This window comes from Taudactylus pleione, unplaced genomic scaffold (assembly GCF_031769625.1).
Source record: "Taudactylus pleione unplaced genomic scaffold, aTauple2 ptg000037l, whole genome shotgun sequence".
Classification (NCBI taxonomy): domain Eukaryota; kingdom Metazoa; phylum Chordata; class Amphibia; order Anura; family Myobatrachidae; genus Taudactylus; species Taudactylus pleione.
Genome location: NW_028284439.1, coordinates 16,362,912 through 16,386,342, shown reverse-complemented (window position 1 = coordinate 16,386,342; position 23,431 = coordinate 16,362,912). Strand labels below are relative to the sequence as shown.

The 23,431-nt window shown below is 40.1% G+C and overlaps 1 protein-coding gene across 3 annotated transcripts in view; it reads right to left on the bottom strand.

Moving 5' to 3' along the window:
* Positions 1–23,431, bottom strand: part of NAALADL2 (N-acetylated alpha-linked acidic dipeptidase like 2) — an 860,785-nt gene that overhangs the window by 442,051 nt on the left and 395,303 nt on the right. For all 3 annotated transcript variants that reach the window (XM_088452339.1, XM_088452338.1, XM_088452340.1), the window contains one exon: positions 17,831–18,086. In XM_088452339.1, coding sequence (XP_088308465.1) covers positions 17,831–18,086 — 256 coding nt within the window. The remainder of the gene's footprint in view (positions 1–17,830; positions 18,087–23,431) is intronic.

Genomic DNA, 23,431 nt, shown 5'->3' with positions numbered 1-23,431 from the left:
TGATCCTCTCACACCTCCTTGAAGAAGGCACCTGTGCCGAAATGCGTTGGAGACCCTCACATCAAACCGGACACCGATCCAGGCTGACCACCACTAAAGATCCCCATCCCCACCAGGGACCACCAGTGCAGAAAGCTCTCAGCCCACCCGCCTGCTGGTCCGCACCGCTTACACCTCCAGTGACCGGCTCCACCCCGGACCAGCCCCTCTCCCCCCCTGCTCCCAGGCGTGCTCAGCAACTCACTCCTGGCCAGGGGTGTCTCCACCGTCGATCTCCATTTCCACGAGGGACCGTCAGTGATAAGAGCATCCCGCACATCCGGCCGCAAGTCCGCCCAGCCAACATCGCAAGTGACCAGCTCCATCCCGGTCACACTTTCCACATCCCCCTCCTCCCTGGCTTTTTTTGAATCAGAATCCCGGGCAGACCACCCCCCAGGGGTGGTCTCAGCACACACGCTGCAACCCAGCCTCCCAGCAGCTCACCCATCCACACCTCTGGCTCCGCACCACCAGCGGCACGACCAAGAGCCAATTTCAGCTGCATACTACGGTCGCTGACCTCCGCAGACCAATCAGAACAGCCGTGCACTTGCAGCACACCAGCAACACGCTGATCCAGCTCACCAACAAACCTGCAGCTTCCAACCAATCTGCAACGGCCGCAACGTCGACCTACATCACCACAACAAAAAGCCTACCGGTAGGTAAGTACTGCCAAGACTCACACCAACACGCGGGACGCCACACAGGTGTTCCAACCCACTCTGCAAATCCCCCCACCCCCCGAGACTTCCTAGACTGTCAACCATAGGTCCAGCAGGGGTGACGTGCAAGGTCACTGAACCGCATGGGAAGGAGCCCCCTAAAAGGGTCCACCTACCTCCCCAGTCTCATCACCACTCATCACTGAACCCCACCCACCTGCCCGGGATCTTAACAGAGCAGCATTGTGACTACTCAATAAAAGATTTTGTCCAAAATTACTGTGTCTCGCTGGCCTCATTTTGATCCTATTCCATTCCCCTTTTCACATTACTCCAAACTACACTCCATACCCAATCACACCCTCCTCACTCCGAAAAACATCACCACCACCAGAAGAAATATTCTAATTAACACCACTCACAAACACACACAAGTCATCACCATTACTAGCAGGAAGAGCACACCTTACCCCCCCTACCCCCATACGTTTTCAGTGCGGGAAAGGTACTCCCACACAAAGGTGCGGCACCCCGAAACTACAACACACCACCCCCTGGTCAACGAGAGCGCAGTTCTACCACCCATCTTCAAATCCAGTCGATATCTCCAATCATGGGCCCCAGTAGATATCTCCAATCATCGATCCCAGCCAATATCTAAAGCCATTGACTCCTACTGATCAAGTGCATCAATTCATCAACATCAGTCTGAAGCAATCAAGTGAATGAATTCTTCAACATCAGATTCACATCCATCAAGTTCTTAAAAAAGCATAATCAGTTCCAATCCAATTTAGCTCATTCATTCAGAACTATCATCTCCAGTTCTAATTCCAACCTGCTGTCTATTAAAGTTGATCCCTACTGTCCTCACCTTCGGGTTCATCACCTCCAGTAGTTCTACTGCCTCCTATCATTCCTCATCGCATCAGGATGTCCTGGCGCAAGCCTTCCAGATTTAATCATGCCTCCTTAGGATTCACTTCAGCTTCCCATGCCTGTTCCAATCAACTCCAACCCTCAGGCATGACAAAGAGGTTTGAAGCTGCGTGATGCCTAAAAGTAACTTGGTCCCAAGACTGAAAACTGACAGTGCTCTCTGGTTTGAATTGTGATTTGAAAATGCACAATTTAAATTTTTTTTAATCAGGTCCCAAGCACAGTTTTGCATAATTACAAACTGAGAGAGACCCATTTACACCTTTCAGTACCCTCAGAATGGGTATGAAATCCCGGCAGTTGGGATGCCTGCTGTCAATATACCAATAGCGGCATCCTGATACCCCCTTCTCCCCCTAACCTTCTGTTTGTACATCCTAACACAAACCCTCCCCCCACCCTATTCTAACCCTAACCCTCCCTGTTAGTGCCTAACCTAACCCTCCCCCTTGGTGCCTAAACCTAACCCTTCCCCCTTACTGCCTAAACCTAACCCCCCCAGTGGTGCCTAACCCTAACCCACCCCAGGGGGTACCTGACCCTAACCTCCCCCTCTCCTAGCCTAACTTTAACCCCCCTTCCCACCATGACGCCTAAACCTAACCCTCACCCCATGCGGCTAAGTCCTAACAAGCCCTGTTATACTCACATTTAGCATCCTAGCTTTTGGGATTTCGGCGTCAGGATGTCACCTCCTGTCAGTATTCTGGCGCCAATCTTGTAGCCGGGTAGTGGCATTTTGGTGCCGGAATATCTTCAGCCGGGATTCCACATGTCGCAATTATAACTACATCCCCTTATTACTAGCAGGTGCCTGATAGCTGGTGCACATGCATGCTACTGCTCCTGCTGATGATAGATGCCAGGACTAGTTAAATCCTATTAATTGGCTGATTGTGAATTTACTTCTGAAATTGATAGTTACTTTTTTAATTGATCTTAAATGTATTATATGATTTTGTGGGCATTTTTTGTATTTTCACTACTAAGTAAGGAATAACATATCTGATTTACTATAGACACTTTTTATCTATTTATTGAACTTTTAATATAAATGACAAAATAAGTAGATGGCATACATGTCAATACAAAAAATTCAAAGTAAACCATGAATGAACATATAAAATGTCACTTACATGAATACAATGAAATTGAATAAAGATTAAAAGCATGTCAATCAACATAAATTAGATCGGTAAAAATTTAACCCATAATGGGGAGACATACAATAAAAGAGTTTGTAACCATGAAAAAATAAATATAAATATATATATATATATATATATATACATACAGCGGGTAAAATATGTATTGAACACATCAACATTTTTCTCAGTAAATATATTTCTAATGGGGCTATTGTAATGAAATGTTCACCAAATGTCAGCAACAACCCATGCAATCCACACATGCAAAGAAATCAAACCATAGATGTCCATAAATTAAGTTATGTGTAATAATATGAAATGACACAGGGAAAAAGAGTTGAACACGCTTACTGAAATTTATTTAATACTTCGTACAAAAGTCTTTGTTGGTAATGACAGCTTCAAGATGCCTCGTGTATGGAGAAACTAGTTGCATACATTGCTCAGGTGTGATTTTGGCCCATTCTTCCACACAAATAGTCTTCAAATCTTGAAGGTTTCATGGGCCTCTTCTGTGAACTGTGATCTTTAGTTCTTTCCATAGATTTTCAATTGGATTCAAGTCAGGTGATTGGCTGGGCCATTCTAGCAGCTTTGTTTTCTCTCTCTGAAACCAACTGAGAGTGTCCTTGGCTGTGTGTTTGGGATCATTGTCTTGCTAAAATGTCCTCCCTCACTTCATCTTCAGCATCCTGGCAGATGGCAACAGATATTTATCAAGAATGTCTTGGTACATTTTTCCATTCATCATTCATCACATGAAGAATACCAGTACTATATGCTGAAAAACACCAGCACACCATGATGTTCCCACCTCCAAACTTCACTGTTGTTATGGTGTTTTTGGGGTGATGTGCAGTGCCATTTCTCCTCCAAACATGGTGTGTATTCTGGCATCTAAAGAGTTCAATGTTGGTCCCATCTGACCAGACTATATTCTCCCAGTATTTCACAGATTTGTCCAAATGTTGTGCAGCAAACTTTAAACAAGCTTCAACATGCTTTTTCTTTAGCAATGGAGTCTAGCGTGGTGAGCATGCATACAGGCCATGGTGGTTGAGTGCATTACTTATTGTTTTCTTTGAAACAATTGTACCTGCTAATTCCAGGTCTTTCTGAAGCTCTCTTGAACAACTCTTTCACTCCTCTGTCAGAAATCTTGCAAGCAGCACCTGGTTGTGGCCGGTTTATGGTGAAATTATGTTCTGTCCACTTCTGGATTATGGCCCCAACAGTCCTCACTGGAACATTCTAAAGTTTAGAAATCCATCTGTAACCAATGCCATCAGAATGTTTTGCAACAATAACTTTGCAAAGGTCTTGAGAGAGCTCTTTGCTTTTACCCATCATGAGATGTTTCTTGTGTGACACCTTGGTAATGAGACACCTTTTTATAGGCCATCAGTTGGGACTGAATCAGCTTATATTAATTTGCACTGACAAGGGGCAGGATTGCTTTCTAATTACTGATAGATTTCAGCTGGTGTCTTGGCTTTCCATGCCATTTTGCACCTGCCTTTCTTCATGTTTTCAATTTTCTTTCCCTGAGTAATTTCACATTATTACACATAACTTAATTTATGGACATCTATGGTTTGACTTCTTTGCATAAGTTGCATAAATTTTATTACAACAGCCCCATTACAAATATATTTACTGAGAAACATGTTGATGTGTTCAATACTTATTTTACCCGCTGTATATATATATATATATATATATATATAGAGTCAAAGCTGGATGATTGGCTGAGATCAGATCTTTGAAAATATCTGAAGACGCTATGTTTGCATTGTCTGCACGATGCCATCTGGTGTAGTCAGTATAATATCATTACGTACTGCACTATTTAGCGTTGTGTACATCTGCCGTGTTACTGCACACTGTTCAAGTCTTTACATAATAAATGCGCATGGATACACATATGTATTTAAAGACTTTATATATATTTAAAAATGCAAGGTTTGGTCAGTGCTGGGAGACAAGTCCTATGGACATGTCTGTGACTAGTAATTATTGAAAAACACACACATACTGTGAGGTGCAGATGAGTGTTCTGAATGAATCATTGTCTTTAAGTCTGACTATCATTGTATGCCTAAAGGAACTAGCATTTACATTCCAAATAGGCTGGAGAGGCCTTTAATTACATTGTGATTCCATCAAGTATCTGCTGGTCATCTTTGATCAGAACAGCTCCATTGTCTGTAATTTTTGAACTTAGTTCAGACAGAAGTAATATCAATAATACCAGTTACTGGATAAAGCTAGATATATCTATATTAATATATGTATATATATATATAAATCCATGACACAGATGCACATTTGCATATATATATATATATATATATATATATATACATACACTTAAATGATCACATGTGTATCCACAATGCATGCACACATATACATGGATGCTATTGTAAATATAAACACACACAGCGCATGTTTGTGCTGTACACAATCCCTGCACACAGCACACCTTTTTATGCTGCGTTTAGATGCACAACGCATACTTACATATAATCATAAATATACACATACTCATAAAAGGTTCCTTCACATTAAACATAATATTAGAGGTTTTAGTAGCATATAATTATGTTGTGAAATGTATGTACTGTATATGATATTTAAGGTATACAACATGGTAGACATGGCATGTTTGGTACTATACTGACACACTGTTTATTTCCAGATATCTGAATCTATAAGCAAGGGAGTCACACCATGCGTTCGATGGTTATGGATTATAGGAAATTATTGGTTAGAATGTATACTCTGTAATGTAGTGCTTCTAGCTATTTTAAACCAATTAAAGAAAAAAAATTTAATCTCAAGAGACTGTGGAGAATTGGGACATACAACTAGTGAACTGTCCTATGAACTACAGCGTACTACAAAGACCAAGAACCAATGGAATTATGTTTGCCTGTCTACATTGTTGTTATCATGATCTGTTAGGGTATATAACCTGTGTCCCTGTCCCAATCAGTAGCCATTCTTCTTGGATGACCACAGGCTTCTGGAGTGACGACTGTTTACTGGGACCGGTGCGCATGCGTATGTATCAAGCTGTACCTTTTGTATTTAATTGCTCTTTGCGCTAATTGTCTAGATCAAAGCGCATAAACCTTTTTATTCTTGTTTTAATAATACTTTGTGCTTTGGAACCACATGATTAGTTTGGACAGCAATTATTTATTGTGCGACAGGTAACGCTAAATAGCATCTTGCGATAATTTAGGGGTAACAACAATACGGTATTCATAATATATACACAAACAAGGGCTGATTAAAAAGTAATGAGACTGATTTTTATTCAGAATCAGATGACTCCACTGGATCTGAACATTTTTTTTTCAAAGTATTGTGCTTCACGTTGAATACAGTTTTTGCAGTTTTCAACAAATTTCAAAAATGTGCAGTAGATTGTTTTGTGACATCACTTTTAGTGTAGCAGCTGTGGCGTTTTTCACTTCATCATCAACTTTTTCTGTGCAGTTGTTTTTTCAGGGTTGGGAATGCCCAGAAATGACAGGGCACTAAGGCCCTCATTCAGAGCCGTACGCTCTGAGCAGAGTGCACGCTCTGAATGAGGGCCGCCCTCCATGAAAATGGAGCGTCCTCCTGGACGCTCGTATAGCTGTGGGTCACCACCCACAGGCTATACGAGCGTGCAGTTTGATGGCCGCGATGGTCGTGACCATCGCGACCATCAAAACTGCGAGCCGGAGCCTGCGGTTGAGGTTTTCAACCGCAAGCTCCGGAGTGATTTTGGCTCTATCAGAGCCAAAATCACTCCCACTGACATCACTAGTGATGTCAGTGGGCCGGCTTCTGACGGGAGGCGTTCCCGTGGGAACGCCCCCGCCAGGGAGGCACGCCCCCGGCACGCCTACCAAAGGGGGCGTGCTGTCAATCAACATCGACAGCACGCCCCCTTTGATCAGACACAACGAGCGAAGGACTTTCCTTTGCTCGTCGCGTCTGGTGCATGCGCACGACGGAGCTCCCTCCATCGTGTGCATGCTCAGTGCAGAACATCGACCCACTTGCGAGCGGACAGCCACTCGTGAGTGGGCCTGAATCAGGCCCTAAGTTTGGGCTATATGGAGGGTGTTCCTGGGCTGTCCCATTAATTTCAGTCACTGCCGTCAATGCTACAGCAGCAACATGTGGTCAGACATTGTCTTGGAGCAAAAACCACTGTTTCGTCTGCAAATGTGGTCTTTCTTTCTCATACCATGCGCATGAAAGAACGGCAGAAGCATGACTTTACAAGCCAAATGAATAACACAGAATATTTTGGGTAGATTCAAATTTGCGTGTTTCCATACACTGAACTGTTGTTTGGACTCTGGATCATAATGACGAATCCACGATTCATCACACATCACAATATATGTTAGGAAATCGAATATCCTCTCTAACATATGAACGGTGTACTTGCACAATTCAAATCATCGTCGCATCTGCTCTTCAGTGAAATTTCAGGGAATTTCAGGGAAATAGATTGTCATTATTAAACAGCAGGTTGGAATGGAACTGACTATATAATACTGAATGAATGAGCAGCATTGGATTGGGACCGATGATGCTGTATTGATAGCAGGATTGATTTGAGACCGATGCTGATGATTTGAAGAACTTGATGGAATTGAATCTGATGTTAAAGAATTAATGAACTTGATCAGTTTGAGACCGATGTGGAAGAATTGAAGAAATTAACTGATATGAGTCTGATATTAATGAATTGATGAACTTGATCAGTTGGGACCAATGTTGATGAATTGAATAACTTAATTGATAAGAGTCCAATGTTGAAGAATTGATGAACTTGATCAGTTGGGACAAATGTTGATGAGTTGAAGGACTGGATCAGTTTGGGACTGATAGTGATGATTTGCAGTACTGGATCGTTTTGGGACTGAAGAGAATGAATTGCAGTACTGGGTCAGTTTGGAACTGATGATGATGAATTGTAGTGCTGGGTCAGTTTGGAACCAATGATGGAAGTATCGGATGGGACAGATGGGACCTATAATTGGAGTTGTCAGCTGGGACCAATAGTTGGAGATATCAGCTGGGACCAATGGTAGGAGATAATGATTGTGACTGATGGTTGGAGATATCGGCTGGGACCGATGGTTGTAGTTAGGAACAAGTCTCATTGGATAACCCAGACTGGAGCAAGATGTAATTGAGACTTGCCACCAGAAACTGGAATCACATGGACTGGAACCATTCAGATATAGAGTACCTACGAGCTCGGCACAGAGCTATAACTTCAGCAGAATCGACGTTGTACTGGAAATTTAGGGCAGTCAGGAAATAGAAATTATAGGGGTGGATCCTCAGGGATTGGAAGCTGCAATCAGCTGTTCTGGAGCAGCACTGTGAGTGGTGGAGGAGAGTCAGGTGACTGAATTCAACATGGCTACACACATACTGAGTTTGGAGGGAACTCTGGTGTGCAGCCTGATTGCTAGCATGCTGAGTATGGAGGGAGCTCTGGTGTGCAGCCTGAGTGCTAGCATGCTGAGTAAACACACTGAAAGCACAGATCAGGAACCATGTGGACAGACCTCTTAGCCAGCTGGATGCGATGTGTGCAGATGAAACTCTGCATTATTCGGGAATGATGTGCGGTCACAGCATGAGTGGACCTCAGTGCTAGCTGGAACAACACTGCATAGGTAAAACATAGGAGAATATGGGAAAATTTTGTAAGGCTGTGGCATCAGCCCCCCCACTAAAAAGGGTACTGGAGATTACAGGGGAACCCTACGCAATTTTTTCCCCTGTATTTCCAGAATCAGGACAGGACCCTACGTCATTTTTTTGCTAAATGTAACTCTTTCTAAGCTTTTTACAGTAAGATACATGCATGCATCTCACTGATGTATGAATGTATCTGTGTCAATCCGACCTGTTCATGCTGAAATCGAAAGCATGAAGCAGGTCTATTCATTTGACGATTTGAAGTTTGATTTTGTGTGTTGATCTATGTAAAATACTGATGTTTTTCCTATGTTCGATTTTGAGTGGGATATGAGAAAAATTCGGTTTTATGTTCAATTTTTCATTTGATTTAGCCTTTAGTAAATACCCAAATGCAAAATCAAATTTAAATCGAATGCAAATCGAATGCCAAGTCACTCAGAACTCAACCTTTAGTAAATTTACCCCTAAGGCCGGTATTCAATTAGCGTATGACGTCATTTCACCTGGTGGAAAACTTTTGCCGTATTCAAATGCAAAGACTTTTCATGTATGCGGAAAGTCAATGCAATGTAATAGGCGGACACGTTTCACCTATGTATAGCAGGCAAAAAAGTGCAGAATTGGGGTTTTGGGGTGTAAACTAAGGAAAACCACTCTGCAGCCTTGGGACAGCTCCCCAAAGGATAACTGCAATAAAAAAAACTAAATAAAAGAGGGGCACCCCAAAATCTGACTTTGAAAATGGGGGTGAAAAAATTCAAAGTCGGGGTACAAACACAAAAGTAGCGAAATAGACTTCTGGGGGTCCCCAACTATAGGACAGGTGTTTTGGGGATTGCAGGACCCAGCAGCAGGTGCATTTTTCACGTTGCGTAAAATTTCACTTTAGGGACATCAAAATATGCTATCACCCATTTTCAAGTACCCAATATTTGACATCACTGCTTATTTTTACCAAAAAATACTGCTTAATGCCATTCTTCACAATGTACACACACAATGTAGGCAGAAAGTAGATTCTGCCAACGGTGGCTAAATTATCGCGGCTAATTGAATACGGGCCTATGTCTCCTTTGGAGCATTGAAGATGAAGCTTAGCCACAGAGATAGGAGCCATCTTTCTCAACCACAGAAATATATAAAATATATGAGCACAATATGATACAACCATATTGGACAGACAGACCGGTAATATCTAAATTGCATATGACAATTTTGGAAAAATAACAGTCTTAAAATAACACTCTTAAAAAAATAAAATTACAATACTAAACAGTATTTACCTAGTTAGTACTCACCTAAAGAAAAGGCTTGTAAGTGTGGTGTAGACACATGTTGAAAATCAAATACAATTTATTAATGTTAAAAACTAAGGGATATACAAATCAATAATGAACAAATATATGTAAATATAAAATATAGTATCTGTAATGATAAGGGTAGATAGTGAAAGGTGGGTGAAACGAGGAGAGGATTTGAGAGGGTGAGAGGTGAGAGGTATTCAAATTAATGTCCCAATGTTTCAGTGTCCAGTGATTGCAAAAAATACTAGTTTTGTTTAAAAAAAGTATGTACATACCAATAAGTACTTCCTTGTAGTGACAGTCCACTGTTGTTAAAGCTAACAACTGTGCAGTAGCTGTGATGTGTTGCGAAGCCAGTTTTAATCATTGCTGAGTCCCTACTTTACAGTCCATAATGCAATTAGGGTTTGTAGCCAGGCAGGTGTGTGGTCCCAGGACTCTGATGATACCAGTGGTGGCAGTTTGGTTTGTATACCAACTTCAACAATGAGGCAGTGGTCACTGGGTTCTATGATGTCCTGGTGGGTGTGCCTAGTAACATGGGACCCTGCTGGTTGGTTCTGCAGGGACAGCAGGAGCGCTGCCATGACTGCCAGGATGCCAGCAGTTGCCGGGATCCGTGCAGCAGTCACGCACAGGGGCAGTACCCTATACTTGCTGGAACAGGAAAACTTGGCATACAGCGAGAAGTCCAGTCTTCACGATATATCTGTGATTACAGCTGGTGTTTGGCGCTCAGTGCTGGTCTAGGGTATTTGTGCTTCTTCTGGGGCTAAGGTCCTTTTACAGCCTGTGCCAGGAGATTTCACATGAATCTAGACAATCTAAAGTTACAGGATGTACTAGTATAGTAGCTTCCATACTCTTGACAACTCCTCAGATGCTTAATTTATTATTTCACCAAATTCTTCCTGTTTCTCAATGATTCTGTTTATTCCTCAGCATTCAGCAAACATTACACCTGTTGCCTTCCAATGATGAATTTGAGGACTTGTCCAGACTATGGAAGCTACTTTATGAGTCAGAGGGAGGGAGAACAATTTTAAGTTGCTCTGCCAGAATCTTGGCCAGTAGCTTATAGTTGACATTAGCAATGATATAGGATGGTAAGAGTCTGGTAGTTCTGTATCTCTCCCAGGCTTGGGGATAACTCTGAGATGAGCCAAATTAAAATACTGAGGAAGCAAACAGTGCTCAAGAATGTGGTTAAAAACGGTTTGTAAAATGCCATCAATTCTATGGCAGAGAATTTTAGAAAAATCTCCTGTAAAGCCATCTGGCTTGGATGACTTGAAACCCTTGATAGCAAACAGGATTTCAACTAGAGTTATGAAGGCAGAAAGGGATTCCACTAAAGAAGGATACAGGGTCAGGACATACAAACTTAGCCAAAAGGAAGACTTAAGCAGTTGATTCAATGTGAGGCTGAAAATAAATAGTTTCATAAAAACTGTGGAGAACCTCCGTCATCTGGGCACTTGTAGTAGTGCTGGAGCCATCCATGTTTCTCAATGTTGGCATTAGTATAGAAGGCTGAGAACTACAAAGTTAGAGAACAATTGCCCAGTTCAGTTGCTCAATTTGTGTAGACAATATTTCTTACACTTCGATCTCTAAAACTCAATTAGCATCTCTTCAAAATGCTGCTTAGCTAATGAATAGGTTAATTTATTAGAGGGAGTCGGGGATAACTTGAACAACTGAAAAGACTCAGGGCCTTATTTAGCAGTGCACGCTAGTACACTGCTGAACGCAGATTCCCAATGATCGGGTATCTGTGCAGGCGCTTGACCCTTTCTGCGCATGTGCAGAATGGGTCTGTGATCCCGCACGGAAACTGTCAATAGACTGTCAGTGATTGATAGCCTGCTGCCATTTGTGGGTGGGAAGGGGGTGGCAATGCCATCCCTTCCCCAAAACTGAGGTGTGTTGCCACTGTTGGGGAGGAGGGAAGAAGCCAGGGTCTGCATCGGCTGAGGGAGATTTCCTTGCTTCTTCCTCTCTATACTGCAGAAGCGGTTGCATGACCTTATGGGTCAGCTTAACTGGCGGATGTTCTGCAGAGTACCCAATGCTGCATTGAATAACACAGCTCGGATACATAATGCAGCAGGAGGTATGATGCCTCCTGCTGCATTACCATATCTGCAGAGACGGAATTGTAAAGCTGCTTGCGAGCAGCTTTGAAATTCCAAATGCAGTTGAAGCATGCCCTCAGTCAATATTTGCTGGGCCAAATGGTACTTCACTAGAAATGTTTTCTTCGTATGAGAAGTATAAGACATAATGGTCCACAGAATGATAGGTTTAGCTGACTTCCCAAAAAAAATGGAGGGAGTCAGAGAAGTCATGCTGCGCATTAGTATGTTCAAAGGGAATACATTCAGTATCCCAACACGGGATGCTGGTGCTTAGAATACCATTGCCGGAATCCCAACACCTGGCAGTATTCTGGTGCCAGCATCCCAAAGGTAAGTGGTGGGCTTGGGGGGTAGGGATAGGGTTAAAATTAGGGGTTAAGGTTAGGCATAGTGGGGAGGGTAAGGTTAGGTTTAAGTACTAGGGGGAGGTTAGTTTCAGGCACCAGAGAGGAAGGGTTAGATTTAGGGTAGGGACAGGTGGAAGGTTAGGAAATCTACTGACAAGTGTCAGTATCCTAACCCTGTTGGGATGCCAGCATTGGGAATTTGGCTGCCGGGATCTGGAGCGCTGGCATCCCATCCCGTTTAAAGTTTTGCCAAAATGTCTCCAGCTTACCACAAAATTTTGAGTGTGTTAAACGAGAAGGGAATCTAAACTGCCTATAGGAGCCTCTATCCATTTTAGGAGCCAAAGTAATCCAGATCAAGGCATTATCTGACAAACATATTGGTTCAATATTGGAGTCAATGACTCAAGGGAATAGAGAATCTGATAGCAATATACTGTATAGTCTACTCTAGACAAAGGTGGCAAAAAGGCATGTAAACTCTCACTCTGTAGGGTGTCTAGCTCTCCAGACATCAACATGTTTAGGGACGAGCTTCCAGGAGGAATTGGAGAATTCCTATTCATATAATAGAAAATTAAATTAAATCTCCTCCCAAAATTTGGTGACATAAAGCAAAAGGCAACAGCTTAGATAGTAGTTGGCAAAATTTTTTTCTAGAATAGAGATAAATATTACACAGTACATAATGAGTGTTGCTAATAGAAACATCTGCAATTACAAAATGACCAAAAAGATCAGTAATAGCAGTGTGTTAAGTAATCTGTAATTGCTTGCTAGCAAGAATGACCACCCCTTGGGCCTTGGAAGTAAAAGGAAAGACAGCTAACACCACTCTATTAAGCATATTAAGTTCCAATACTGTACCTCAGCAGAAACTGTGTTTCTTGGTGAAAAATAATATCTAATCATAATCTATTGATATATACCAATATTTTTCTATGTTTGGCTGGAGAGTTTACAACTCCTACATTCATTGAGCCCAATTTTAACATAAATTCTCATATTAAGGATTAAATGAACACATGACATGACATTCACAGATGGTGTAAGGGCTAGCATTACTGCCTCAGACTACAGCCCTAACTGTGTGGAGTTTGCATATTCTCCCTGTGCTTGCGTGGGTTTCCACTGGGTACTCCAGTTTCCTCCCACACTCCCAAAAAAAAATTATCCTAGTGTGAAAGCATGAGCATGTACATGTGGTAAGGACTATAGATTGTAAGCTCTACTGGGTCACTGATGTGACTGGACAAATATTATCTGAAGGGCACTGTGGAATATGTGTATGCTATATAAATAACTGGTAATAAATAAATAACAAATAATAGATATACTGAAAAAAGGATTCCAGAAATTGTATCAGGACATTATAATTAAGTGATAGAAAGACAATGTAACTAATATCCAATAAATGGAGAGAAAATACATATGAAAAATAGTGAAAACTAATACAAATTTTATTTGTAATATTTGACTTTTGTTTATTTATCATTCATCTCTACCTCCATCACCATAACTCCCCCCACACTCACACCTGCACATTCTGTCAATACCCCCCCACCCAATACACACTCCTTTTTATGTGGCATTCCTCCCACCTCTCTTTCTCCCTCCCCCACTGTTTCTCTCTATCACCACCTGCTCACTCTATTCTGTGCATCACTGACACTGGTGGGAGGCCTCAGATTTCATAACAAATGTCATTGCACTCCAACATGATGACATCATTTTTATCGGTCAATTTTATTATACAGTATAGACAGAAAAATTAATGTCTTAATGGATACCAAGGCTAAGACAGTTAATGCTTTATACAAAATAGGTACTAATTACATTAACAAATGTTTAAATGTTTAGAAGTATGGCAGACCTGAAAATATAGAAGATTACTATTTTTCAAGCATATTACAATTCCAGTCAGTAAGCCCTTTTGAAGAGGAGCTGTCTATGGGGGATGGCCCTTTGCATTTATTTTTAATAGAAATTTAGCCCACCCACTTTCACCAATACGGGTTACTGCAACACGGTGTACAATGCAACTTGCTTGATTCAGCTTTTGAGTCAAGCTTGAAACTGCACATTGCACAACACTGTATAATGCAGGATGCAGGTGCTTTTGAGCAGAGTCTCTGCATTTTTATGCTTCCTTAAATTACCCCAGTAGGTTTACAGTCTGTGAGAGACAATTTTGCTTGCAATCTTATTCTAAGAAAATATAGTGATAGGTCAATGAGCATTGGTAGTTCTATAGCTTTTATGTTTTACTGGATTGCTTTTCAGTTAGCAGATTGCTGACAAGTATTCTTCTATGAAATAATTATAAAATTGGTCTGGTTGCGATCTATGCAAAACAATTTGTCCTATCCTGTAAACATATTTGACAGCTAACAGAATTACCTTCTACTATACAGTAGCATTACAGGAAAACAATTTTCAATCTACAGTATGCTCTGCATTACAATAATACTACAGTAAGTTCATTTTAGGTATTACAAATTATATTTAAACAGTAGAAAAGTTAGAAGATCCACTGTAACCAATGTCAACATGGTTCAAACTGTCGACAAGCACCATGTTCACATACTCAGAATGTTGACATATTCACAATGTCAACATCTGAATTGTTGCCATGTCAACAGTCTAAAGATGCTAAAGGTTAGGGTTTGGCACTGCCAAGAGGGTTAGGCTGCAGGCGGAAGTTAGGGTTAGGCACTAGGGGGAGGGGAAGGGTTTAGGATTAGGGATAGTGGTAAAAAATAATCACCAGAACACTGCTTAGACATCTGCACTGGAATTGATCCTCACATGACTGCCGGGACCCGAAAGATGACACTGGAGCCACTGCAGTCGCCGGGTCAAGGTAAGATAATGCTATACCACCAAGGACCATTTGTTGACAGTTCATCTTGTCAACATTTCATCCATATAGAAATGACGAATGTCAACATGACTTCTCTTGACTAGTATTTCCCAATCCATTTAAACTGCAGCTAAATAAATTAAACACACAAATTGCATCCCACAGACTTAAAAAAAATATCATATGGACTAATATACTTATCCTGTCAAGGGGATCATGTAATTATAACACACATTAGGATTTATTCTAAAAATGTTTTTGTATTGTACCAAATAAGTGAGCAGTGATCTTAGCATACAGACACTTCTTACAACATTCAGCCATGAAACTGGCCTGTTATTGTCTTTTCACATGTGAATGGCTTACATAAAATATGAATGTTCTTTTGAACTGTGGCACTTTGGCTTTCAACATATGTGAGTTTGGAATGTTTTCTTTACTAGGCAGTTTCCCATATTACAAAAAAACAATAGATAATGGGCGTTGTTTAATTACATTACAATATAAATATTTGAAAAGTATGATAGCACCCAAGGAAAGAATATGGCGACTGAAACTGTTATGATTTTTTTAATATTGTAAAGTGTTCTCCAACAGTTTTGTAATATCTTTGTACAGTACTCTCATATTGTGACCCATAAACTTGACAATTGTCTTTTAAGTTCATTATTTGGCACAGTGTGGCTACATGCTTCATTAGTTCAGTATCAGATACATATCCAGGCTGGTTAGAGTCACTTGCAACTGCAAACTTCCTTATACAGTAAGACTCTTTGCTATGAGTTTGCAAATGTTCCTAAAGAACTAAGAGGTAAAAGCAAAATAAATGCTTGAAAAGAAACTGAATTATAACTTGACTTCCTTATGTGTACTGTATGCAACATTTGCAAAGGGCTATTTCAAATGTGAATGGATAGTAATGATAGCTACTGCACTTACATAAATGGGTCATATATGGGTGTAGAGGCTGCACACTGTACTATAGATGTAGCCAACTCTGAGTACAGGCAAAAATCTGTATTTATTTCTGCCAACTTGCATGAAACTCTGAATCAGCCCCATTATATTTGGAAAGTTAATAATAAAGATTTTTTTCTAACAATTTATTTAGCTCCACTACTGCAGTATTAGCTGGGAGAAGTTTAGCTGCAGCTTTTCTCCATTAATCAAATATACAAATTACTATTTTTATTTTTAATTACTTGCTTTTTTGTTGATTAAATCCACACAATTCTAGGGGAATATTTACTAAAGATCGATTTTAATTGATGTTGATCGATTTAAAATTGTTAAAAATCAATAAATATTGATCAACATTGATGTGTTTCAGGGGCTAAATCACACATTTACTAATGACAATTTGACAATTTTTGACATTTTTTAATGTATTAGTAAATGTATGATTTAGCCCCAGAAATACAACATCAATTATTATCAATTTTAAATCGATCGGAATCGATTAAATTCGACCTATAGTAAATAACCCATTAAGTGTATGGAAAAATGAATTAGAAACAAGATTATATCACAGCTAAAAAATAAATTGTTGGAGGAAAGGCCAGGTACTTGAAGTGGCAACTCAAGTTTTGTTACCATGTCATAGGAACTTGTTAAAAAGGAATATTAAAAGTTAATTTCAAAAAGCTTTTTACCCAATTTATATTCAGGGGACACCTTTTCCCCTAATTTTCTCCAAGAAGATGGGTTTTGTAACCTGCAGAGATGATTAATAACCTACATCCCTGTTATACCTATTGGTTTTCTTACATGTGTTAATGAGTAAGCTCTTCACCTCCAGGGCCCAACTTCAGGCATTTCTGGAAATCTAGAGACCCTTCAGAATTTTACAAGTATATGTAGAGCTTAAAAGACCCACAATAGAACTATGCCTTTTATGGCCTGTAGGCCTTATATTATCATCACAATCATCTAAAGTTGGCACTTAAATTATTTCATAATATTAGTCTTGTAATATACTCATCTGTTTAAGATGTTATTAATTCTGTGTGAAGATATACTAGACAAAACATGATTTAAAAAAAAAATGATGACAGAAACTCTGCACTCTATGATCTAACAACCTATACAAGTGAAGATTCCCCATTATTTAACATATAAGCTTATTATACGTGGAGACAACTCCATGTATAATAAGTATATAGTGGAGATGTGCACAGACCCTCATGTTTTTGTTCTAAATTATTGCCGGAAATTGGTTTTGACAAAAGCACACACAAGTGTTTCAGTTCGGTTTTGGTTTTATTTAGAATTAAAGTGCTGAAGTGCTGGTATTTTGGATTTTTGAAGTCTTTTCACCATGTACATTTTCAGGTGCCTTTAAAGACCCAGAAGCAGACTGATTTTACATGGACAGTTCAGAGGACCGTGAAATAGGCTTGCATCTATTAATGTGCTTGGTGGACACATTGGCACGCTTGTATATGTTAAGAAGCATAACAGATATGCACTTTTAATGGTAAATGTCCATATAGTAAATACTATGTGTTTTCTCTCTGCCACTTAATGAGTTTTTATTTAATCTCAGCAATAATTTCATACTGATTTATACCAAAATATAATGTAATACCGATGAAATCTACCAACAATAATAAGTATTTTATTGAAATGACCATGAAAAATAGCTACATTACCTCCAAAGTACCTTTGGCAGAGTAGGCAGCGTACAGAAAATCCTGACTTTTGATCTCTTCATCACACTTCTGTCCGCCTGGATAATAGCACTGGCCATTGTCCAGAGTGATTGTATTTGGAGAGGAGCCTGGTAGGTCAAGTAATACTGAATAATTGACTAGCTGAACTTCTTTTAAGCCTAGTGAAGTCCATAGAAGTACAATTTTTTTTGCTGGGTCTGAGTCTGTTTTATTGACAGAACTCTCCGTGAAATATCTGGAAGGCAAAAAGAAATGTATTGTTGCATATGTATTGTATTTATAAATGCACTGCAGACCTTTATTGAATATACAGTAGGGTTTTAGTCTGTATAGGAAGAAAAGTGGATCTGTTATCTTTTCTTATTAACTATAGAAAGAATTTTCAATAACAGGTGGAAAAAAATGTCCTGTTGCCTGCATTTGGCATATTGAACTTCGACCAAAATAAATAAATAATCATTTAATTCATTAATAATAAATCATACTCTAAGGTGTAATTACACAATGCTCTCTTTTGATCTAAGAATAAATAAATATAAAACATAGTGCCAAAACAAGATTATACAGTAATAACAACACACAAACAATATTTTCAGAAAATAAAGGTATATATTTTAATTTTCTTGAGTTCTGTATCATATTAAAATTATAATAAATTACATTTATGTAGAAAATGTCAAAAGTGTAATAGAAATAGAAATGTAAGCATTTCAGCCCTTCTTTTCATAAAATTTGAATATATAGATTGTCATTATACTGTACTGTATTTTAATACACATTACTCATCTTAAATGGTGTAATCCTAGGAAACTAAATCAACATGAGCCAAGACTATACTAATTCTGAAGATGAGCATATTGTGGTGCAATAAGCTTGTTTGGGATAAAGGTTTGTGCAGTTGTGCAAGATATTTTGAAGTTGCAGCTATCTATCTGTGGGTTATCTGGGCAGGAAAGCCTTGCTTGTTTTTGCTCAAAACCATAGAGGGGCAAGCAAAAAAAAAGACAATATGTGTGCAGCTGCACATCATACAAGGCTTCATCGGAACCTCACTCTTTATTGATTCTAGCCCAAAGAAATACAATTTAATTGACCAGATACTGAGGTGAGAGTAAAGTACAAAAAACAGCAAATACAGCAACTGTGCATCTGGAAAAACCATGTTGTAATGCAAGGGGTGCAAATACATTTATTATTTTGCATGCAGAGTAAATTCTGGCTGCTTATGCATGTAGCCTACTAATGTTAAACAGATTTCATTTTACAGTGCAATTTAGATTTGATTTTGGACATTCCCCACTCATATCTAAATCTCTGCACATTTTAAATCTGCCCAGCTGCAATGCAACATGGTTTTACCATGCAACATGGTTTTACCAAAGTGAAGATGTTTTTTTGCTTTACTCCCAATTCAGAATCAGGCCCAATGTGTGTTTTCCTTATTTTAGTTATTTGCTCAGGTATCATTTGTATGGCTTTTTACCACTTGATTTTAATACATCTGTTTGTGCTAAGTAAATTTTGGTACTTTCATGTCTAAAGATGTTTGTTCAGCAGCTGTTGCTTGGTAAGGTCATGCAAGCCTTGCCTACTACATTTGAGAAGTGAAACCTCTATACACAAAATTTCTTGAATGTTTAAGGAACAATAAAGTAAAAAACTAAATGGAACAGAATGTTTTATCTGGTTTAAACATGTTATGATTCAGTTGTTTTCAATTCTTGTCTTGGAATAGCTTATGAGCGGGTTCTAGTGTATGAACATTTTACAATGACCTTATAGTGGATGGTTTTGCAAAAAACTTTAACACACAAATAAATTCTAGTAACATTTTTAAATGCACAGATTTTTACAGACTTTATATTAAAGTGAGATGACTCAGTGTAATATGACTATACTTATTTTTAATGTATGCCACCAGCTTCTTAACAAACTTATACAACTGCATCCAGTCTTCACATATGGAGAAGAAGGTTTTTGGAGAGTCCTACAGTATGTGCTCATTTGTACTCAGTTGATCCCAGGTCCTGTGTACCATTGTTTAGGTTTATAATAAGTCTGGTGATGTACACAACATATTGGAAACTACAGTAAACCAGGTATATGAACAGAATGTTAAATAATAGAAATGGCTACAATTATCTGATACAGTCCAAAATCAGTTAAGCAGCAAACCGATTTGTAGTGTTCACAAATTGATATCAGGATGGGTGGGAGAAATGTAAAATGTAAATTGGATTATATCAGTATAGAGGTAGAAAAGCATTATAAGAGCATGCAAAGGTCAGGGCTGGCACCAGACAAGAATGACTCAGCAGTAGTTGCTGTACCCCTCAGAAAGAGACATCAGTAGTCACTGGTGGTCAGAGATATGAAGAGAACCCTGCCCAACTGCAGAGGACTTAGGACCTGATTCAGAGGTGCATATTTGTGCAGCCATGGCTGCGTTTTTTTGTGGAATTACAGTAGTAATATGCAAATGCTAGTTTCAGTCTTCCCTTGTGTACCTGCATGTGCCGGAATGTGCAAGCCCTAAGACAATGCCCATGCATGCTGCAAGTTCACCCGTGGTTCTGAACACCCCACCATAGGTGGATTGTCATGTTTACCATCAACTTTTGTACCAACCTATGGCAGATGCAGTGATTGCTCCTGAACTCAATCTAAACATGGCCTAGTATTTCTGCAAGAGCACCTTTCTGGTTCATTTAGACTGTTCCCCTGAGACCGTGTTTCAATTTAGGTGGGTCTTTTGACATTGTCTGTTGGCCCTTGGGGCTTGGATCCTCAGGAGAATGGCACTCACTCCTTTCAGATTGGAGCCGCCACTAAAGCAGCATCCTTAGGGTTCTTGGCATCAGAATCTATTCCCTTGGTCACTGGCGGTCCAATGCTTACAAGAGCTAAGTGCATTAATTTTCTTTTGTTTGTATTTTCTCTCCAGGTTTTGTTGTTTTTTCTTTGTTATTTTAATTTTTTTGTTAATTTTTACCTTGGAGCTGCTTGTCATTGTCCCCCAGGGGGCCTCAAGGGATTTTGCCCTGTTTTCCTCTGAACCATGGCATCTGATTGGCTATTTGAGTCTGGGAAGGTTTTTGATTTTTTTACCTCGTACCAAGTTTCCCCTTCTCTCCTCTCTTCCCTGTGTGTGGGTTTTCTTAGTTTGCTGTTTACAGATATATTTATTTTGTATTTCAGGCTGCGATTTGGATGTTTGCCCTATAAGGATTATTAGACACTCAAATGTCTACTGGGCATCTCAGTCATTTATGGCCTCTGATGCTCTCCTTTCTTATCTGCTGCAGATGGCTGGTTTGTATGGTCCCACAGGGATTCTGGTAGTACATTTGGGGGTAATGATCTGGGTTCCCGGTCATCTCTCGATCTCCACTTTCTCATTGTAAGGGATTTTGAGTATTTGACATGATTATGGCCACAGAGCACTTTGCTCTGGTCCTGTATTATTCCCTGCCATTCCTGGTGTAGCCCCCTGGGTGGTTCAGTCATGGAGTGGGCCCATAGGAAGGTAGGAAGGTGAATGCTATAGTGGGTTGGAGGGTGTTGACTTTGGGAGGCTTGATATTGTCACACCCCCTGATTCGCTTTCAGTATTCTCACCTTTATAGACCCTATTGGGTACACCTTACTGAGAAGGGCACTTTTCTATTTTTGGAAAGTATTTTTAGGGTTTTGAGTGGTTTAGTTTAGTTATATTGGGCAATTTGTATCTCTATTTAAGGGAGCCTTGCATGGCAGATAAAGCATACCAGTTCAGTGAGTATTTTGCTGCAATGTTGGTTGGGTCTGCTACCCTTCAATAAACCGGATAGGCTGATTTTACCATACTGGGTCAGCAACACTGTCTTTCTGGTAGGCCTGACAGTGTATTGGCATGGGAGTCAGATAACTATCACCGTTGCTATTTGTGAAAGGGCTGTAAGCCCTGTCAAGATCTGATAATTCTAGATTTGCTTAAGTCAAGTGTTCATTAATCAAATGGCCATGTTTTTCTTTTGCAACTGTACCGTATAGTTATTTTAATAAAAAGCTGATCTTTTGTATACACCACAAATAGTTGTCTGTGTGTATTTTAGTTAAGATATATCTTGATAAGGGATTACACTGCACTTCATTAGTGTCAGACTGATATCTGCTGCTAGGGCATTTATTGGGATTATGGTCATACAATTTGGTTTGAAAACTTGTGGGCTGTAACTACCACCACATTAGTCTAAGCAACTTTCATGGGGTCCTAGATTAAGGTGAAAAAAGGGAGGAAATGCTTGTAATCCTCTTGAGTTCCTTCTCTGCATATGGCAGTCATATATGCAATTGAGACATGTCTGGTGGGTCCACTTTGATCATTAAAAGTTACAGTAATTATCATAGTGAAACTGGAATAACCAAACAGGGCTCCACTGTGCATGCACTGCACTTAGGCATGCATCAAACTAACAAAGATAGTTGCATACAAAGTGGATGCAATTCTGGCTATGTAAAGCGATTGGAAATCCATGCAATCATCTTCCTGTATTCTGAATTGGTCGCATCTATGCAACCACACACACCCCCAGCCCTTTACTTGCAAGAGCATTAATATCTGCATTTACACTAGCCATATAATTGGCACAGTAGTTATGAATGAAGTAAGATGATCTCTGCATACCCTCACCAATGTGTAATCCAAAATTCTGTCTACATGACCACAACATGCTCATGAGATGCTTCTCCTATGTGCAAGTATTGGTACTCAGTAGAACCCATTGTGCCTGATGTGCAAAGCAACTATGATGAATACAACTCTGAATTGCTTGGAAATGCTCTAAGCTGTGTATGCAGACCATGATACCTGCACAATTTGCTTAAAAGAACATGTGATATGACTGATTTGTTATTGAGTGCAGTTTTAAGTGAGGGCAAAAACTGGGGAGACACGTGCCCTGGGCACCAAATTTGAGGGGTGCCACAGGGTCACTTCCAGTTCTGTTCAACAGTGTGGCAAAACAGGGATGTCACCCCGTTGTGGTCACAGTGCTACAGTTTGGAGAGAGCAGCACACCTCTTTCCTTCTATCTTGTGTCCCTCTGCATGCAATGCATACATAGTGCACTGTACTGGGTTCTTGCAGAATCAGGTGTGGCTCGGGCATTCGGTGACACAACTGCATGACATCATAGGTCACATCACCACACGTCATCCCTGCCAATGGTGAGGGGCTGCAGGCTAGCTGAAGAAGATGATGGGAGCTGGCTAAGGAAGGTGATGAGGCTGGCTGAGCAATGGGATGAGGCTGAGGGTTGGCTGAGGAAAGTGATGGGGGCTGGATGAGGAAGGTGGCATCACACATGCTGAAGAACAGTGTGTCAGGAGCCTGCCGCCACTGCTGCCTTAAGGAGGAGCAAGAAGAGCCAGGTAAGTGGTGACAGGGGGATGGGTTAACAAAAACACAGGCTGCTGTTGCAGAGATATAGGAAGGACGGGGAGGTCACTGACTGCTGCAAAAACCCTGGGGGGATGGTGCAAATTTGCTGCATTGCCCCAGGTGACAAAAATCCTAGTTTCTGTCCTGTCCTAAGTGAG